This window comes from Teleopsis dalmanni, chromosome 1 (genome assembly GCF_002237135.1).
Source record: "Teleopsis dalmanni isolate 2A chromosome 1, ASM223713v2, whole genome shotgun sequence".
Taxonomy (NCBI): Eukaryota; Metazoa; Arthropoda; class Insecta; order Diptera; family Diopsidae; genus Teleopsis; species Teleopsis dalmanni.
The window spans coordinates 170,419,174-170,425,138 of NC_051846.1; the positions used below are offsets into that span (position 1 = coordinate 170,419,174).

The following is a 5,965-nucleotide window of genomic DNA, read 5'->3' on the forward strand; positions in this document are numbered from 1 at the left end:
TCGAATAGTATTCTTGTTTCACAAGTCACGGTCTTACGCTATCTTATCTCTTGCGGGTTTTACTGTACTAGAAATTTTGTCAAGTCATCCACAGGGGTTTTTACTTGCAGAACTCTCATGAGTTACAACTTGTTCTGAGCCACCAAATGCCTTTTTGTAATTTTTACGTATCTATTTCTGAAGTACTCCCTAAACATTTACAAAGTTTTCAATATTTTTTATCTCCTTTTTAGCTTATATTTTTTTTTTATATATATATGAAGATATATATATAATTAAATCATTACATGAATTTTCAAAGTTTTCTGAATATTTTAAATTTAGAGTTGATCCTGTAAAGTGGTTTACAGGAATGCACAATCCACCTTCATCGGCGTTGTTTGCTTGCACGCTTGCAGGCATTTTTATTTTTATATCTTCTAATAAAAATTTTATTATTCAAACCTCTCTTGCAGTTCTTTTGACATTCATCGCAAGAGCAATCACTCGATTCATCTTCAGAATCAGCACATCGAGTTATTGAATTCTTATCCACACTAACAGTGAATTCTCCATATGGTAAGGGGATACTGGTCTCTATAACGTATCGAAATTTATTGCATACATTTTTCTTCCTCCTCCTTATAATCTTCTTCTTAGGTACAGTTACAGTTGCTTTGCAAGGTCCATCTTGTATTTCTACTTTATTTTTTGGGTTTTCAGGTATAGAGGAATTATTAGATTTGTTATCAATATCCTTCTCCTCCTCAAAATCACCACCAGTGTTGCGTTTATTACGTTTTCTACAAATCTTCTTTTTCATTTGCGGCTGAAAAGGATGAACAGATTTATTAGAATGAGATGATCTTCTTTGTTTTATCCATCGATATTGTTGTTACATTTAATAATCTTATTTTCTGTATTTTACCTACCTTTTCACATATGGGAGTTGCCATTTCATGCTCCTGCGGCAATTTTCCATTGATCTCTGGCAGAACAGAATCAATGGCGACATCACTTCCCCCATTTAAATTTTTTTTTGTGTCGACTGTAGTGACTGTAACCACAGATTGCTGCATTTGCTCCTTCATACGTCTTTCTCTTTCGATAGCTGCACGCTTTTGAGAAGGAGATGCTTTTAGGTCACTGTATATATTCTTCTTTATAATTCTCTTTGAAGATCCATAGTATTTAGCAGGTTCGCTACTTGCCTTTGAAAGTAAGAACTTCTTGTCTTGTGAATGAATATCGAGATTCTTTAATTCGTCTGAATATTTTGTTTGATCTGAAACTATAGGTACTGTTGTCGCAAGATTTATTGCTGGATTTTCAGACATTTCAAAATAATGTAGGTTATTGGAAACAACTCTGCCACATTTGCTGCAAAGCCTACCTTCGTCTGGCATAGTATTGGTTCCAATATCATTGCAGGACTGCTCTGGTCCATATTGAGAGTAATCAAATCTTTTGGACATTACTAAATTTTGACAACTTTTTCGATTACCAAAATATGTAATCAACACAAATATAAAAAAATTTTTATATGACATATTTTTTTTTATTTCACCAAGACAGTTTTTTATTTAATTTCAAATAAAATAAAAACTACTAGATTGAACTTGAAGCAAATTCAGTCGTCGCCGAATATGTTTGAACGAAGTTATAAGGTTCTTAATCAATTACAAATGTAATGTAGTTCCCTGGTACCAATTAACTAAACATTTTTCTAATCAATATTTAAAAAATTTTTTTATAATAATTTCCTAATGCTTCCATTGATATTTTAGCTTCAATAGTTATTTCGCTGTACCAACATGCATTGCCTTAATTCAAAACAAGTTATTTGAAGAGGTATCCAGTAACAGTTTTTTTTTCGCAATATTTATACTCCCACTTCACAAAGTTCTACACCGTTATTGTCACAAGGTTTATTTCGATTACTGTCGGTCACCGTTAGGTAGCTTCATCGTAGTAGCCTATCCACCGAAGGGAAGTGATTTAGGAATAAATTACCCACTGACAATGTAATCTAAAGATAATGTACTGCAAAAACACTGTCAAAACGTATTTACTGATGTATCACCCATTAGCACAATCCTGAAAAAAGTCATTGCTTCAATATTGTGTTATGTATTATGTATGTTATGGGTTTAATATAAGTTAATGTAAAAAGTATTTTCCGTTTTTTCGCTAAAAATTTCGACTGGTAATTTTACGACTGGTGATGCAAAACTGACACCCAAGTTGTCAGAAGATTACGAATACACTAAATATCAACCACATGACAGTTTGGAATCATTTAAAATGTGCAGACACCCAATGTTTAGTTATTACACGAAATAATGCAGAAATATTACAGCCTATAAGGGTCTAATGAAATAATATACTGTATCAGACAAATACAATATCACTTCTATATTACGTTTATTGATACTCAACAATTATAATAATTTATTTTTTTGCGTATTGCTTTCCCATTGTTTGCGGAAACTAACTTTTATTGACGTTAGGTTAATGCTCAGTTAGTCGGTACGTATCGTAAGAATTTAACTGGAAGCGAAATGCTCAAGCAACCACTCCTGTGAATTTGATAGGAACGAAATAAACAGAATTTCTTCGCAAGTTCTTGCGTACATACAGATTAAATGAGCCTTTTTTTAGCCTTCTCTTTTTTCTCACTTCCTGCTCCTTCCTTCTCTTTCTATCTGTCTTCCACTCACTCTCTCTCTGTCTTCCACTCACTCTCTCTCTCTCTCGCTCTCTCTCTCTCTCTCTCTCTCTCTCTCTCTCTCTCTCTCTCTCTCTCTCTCTCTCTCTCTCTCTCTCTCTCTCTCTCTGCCTCACTTTCTTTTATTTACTGTATTTATTTATTTATTTTACTACAATCTATTTATTTATTTATTTATTTATTTTATTGCTCCTCTGTATAATAATATTTCTATTCTATTTCTATTTCTTCAGCTTATATACATTTTTCATTAGTATTTTATTGCATTGTATGCGTCTAAATAAACACTAATTCGCAATGATTTGATAACCTTGTTGCGACGTATGTTCCTAAATAAATACTAATTTAGAAAGATTAGTTGGCGCATATGTGCCTAAATTAGTACTTAATTACAATGAGAAAATAACTATAATGAAACTAAATAAATACTATGTTATGACAATGAGATGATGACCATATATACTGAAATAGTTGCGGCGTTTAGGTCTATATTAATACTAATGATATGATAGCCATAAGAAAACATTTGTTGCAAAAGAGAATTAATAATATAACTGCTTGAATATTTTAATTACTTTAAGATAAGATAGTTCGTACATGTTTACACTAGAACAATTCCAATACATAGGGCTTATATTTACTTTAGAAGTCAATATTAAGATTTGAATTCAAATACTTACTATTCCAAGAGTCGAATACCTCTATAGCTAGTGTCTTTTTATCTTCTAAGTATAATATTTTTGTTATACCTATGTTATAAATAAAATTAAAATAAAATATTTATTATATAAATATATTTTTGTCATAACAATGTCATAAATATGATAAATAATAAAAATAAGTATTTTTTGCACAGGACAACGATATAAATAAATATTGATATTTTATTGAAACCAAGAAACCAAAACACCAAACTAAAAATGAAACCCAATGAATATTTTTAAAAATAAAACTTGCAACGAAAAATTTTATAAAAGAACTTTAAAACCAGAAAATCAAAGTCAAGTAAAAATAAAATAAGAAAAAATAAGACTAAAATAAATAAAAGAGAAAATCAAATAAAATATACGAAAGCCGGCATTTAAATTAAATGAAAAGGACCAACAAAACAGGAAACTTTAATGCAATTTACAATAAAATAAAAAGTAATAAAAGAGAATATAAATCTGATAAATAATACAATATATACAAAAGAACGACTACAGAAATAAATTAACAACGGCAAAAGTCATGTTGTGTTTCAATTTAAAATTAGCCACAATATTTCGATCTTATCGCGAAGAAAACGTACGTGACCGCAGCCAGAGTTTATGCGCCCCACCGACAACGAGGCGGGCGCCGCCACACAAGGATATCGGTGCATTACGTGTACTGCAGAGGCGAGCCTCGAGTGTGATGTAAGTGCAAAAAGTGTTACGATGAGTGACTGCAAGCGCAATGCCTGATGGAAGCAGAAATGCAATTAATAGTTTATAAATACACTTAAGTATTGTGCAATTTTAAATCCGACTAATTGTGCTGTAAATGACTGGTTAAGAGTAAAGGTCCTTCTCTTTACACACCCCATACATTGACTTTTCATTCATGTTCATCTAATGAAATATGCCTGACAAAGGCACAAAACTGTGTAATGGACGTAAAGGCAAAAGGTGGCAGCAAGCAAATTAAAAACCCAACACAATTGAGATATTGCAACTGAAAACTCTTATTAAAAAAAAATTATTTAAAAAAACTATAAAAAACCCAAAGAAGCTGGAGAAGGAAACCCCACACATACATACATATATACATATACATGCACACACACATGATTTTAGACAATAGACCACATAATTGTGACCAACAAAATATAGTAAAATAAACACTGTTGTCCTAGTTTGTTTGCTCTTCCGCCTCAGTATATTTTGTGCTTTTGTTTATTTTAATAATTATTTGGTACGCCACAAAGTATGCTGCAATTTTCATTCATTTCCATTCTTTTGCTTATAATAATTAAAAATTAATTTCTACGCTCAGTTGGGGTTAAAAAATTGTTTTCAATTATTTCAAGAGAAAACAACAAAAAAAAATATACATTAATAAAACTTAAAATATAATTTTTTTATGCAGTTTAAAATATTTCCTTTCTTAGGGTTCTAATTATATGTTGACCTTTAATTATATGGTTTTACGTGTGCACTTTACTTGACGTTTATTTATTTGAATGAGTTTTCCCTGCAAAAATAAATAAAGCTCATTACTTACTGTGAAAATCACAATATGAAATGGAAAATAAGAGGAAATAAATTAATAAATTACAAATACAATACAAGGTTTTGTATATTTATTTTATTTTACTGTTTAGTATAATAAGGGAAAAATCACATTTATGCATTTGCAGCAGTTGCATTTGAAATTCGTTATTGAAGTAATTATAGCGAAGGGTTGGTTAAGAGCACTTCTAGTACTAGTCTTACTAAAACAACTACACTGCACGTGCACTCAAGTAGAAGGGCTTACTTATTAATAAAAATATCAAGTAATGCAAACTATTTTATATCTAAATATAGAATCAACCTTTCTCTTACATTTACAAATGGAAAACTGCTGAGATTCTATTACACATAAATATTTTAATTAAAATTTTTGTGCTCTATGTGAGAAATTTCACCTTAAATAGAAAAGAAATATACCCCCTGAGGAAATTTTTAAATATATAAATATAATTTTCAATTGAAGAAAGTTTTGGGTTTTACTTGGAGCTATTTTGGATACTCTCAAATATGTATAATCAGTAGTCAAGTGGTTCATTTCTCTCTCTGTTATCCTTACCTCCCAGTGGAGCATAGGGCCTCTACCATTTTTAAATCGTATTCCGTTATTTGATTCACGGCATATGTCACTCCAGAAATAGTTCGCTTTTCTTAGTTCTTCTTCAATTGTTCTTGTCCAAGTTTAAGCCGGCGCTCCAAAGTAGCCCGGCTAAATGCCATAGTGCTTTTTAATGAATGAGTGTTACATCATCGATTTGTGATTACTAACATATTCTACTAGCCGTGACCACCACTATTATTAGTACTTTTGTAATGATCACAGTATGGTTTCTACATTGAAAAAGTTTTAATTGACTGTAGTATGTTCTGTTGTATTCCGCAAACCCCTTGCATATATCTTTTTTTATAGAATAAATATTCTATGGATAAACAGCAATATACATTATCCAATATCATCAAATTCTACAATTAATTCAAGTGATTCAAGTTGATGCGACCGATGTAA

The 5,965-nt window shown here is 30.8% G+C and overlaps 1 protein-coding gene across 1 annotated transcript; it reads right to left on the reverse strand.

Moving 5' to 3' along the window:
• Positions 1–306: 306 nt before the first annotated feature.
• Positions 307–1,515, reverse strand: LOC119670098. The gene is made up of 2 exons (XM_038080215.1): positions 912–1,515; positions 307–808 (listed from the first exon to the last, which is right to left on the reverse strand). The coding sequence occupies exons 1-2, from the start codon at positions 1,452–1,454 to the stop codon at positions 368–370; spliced, it is 984 nt and encodes a 327-aa protein (XP_037936143.1). The 5' UTR covers positions 1,455–1,515; the 3' UTR covers positions 307–367.
• Between the last annotated feature and the right edge of the window lie 4,450 nt (positions 1,516–5,965).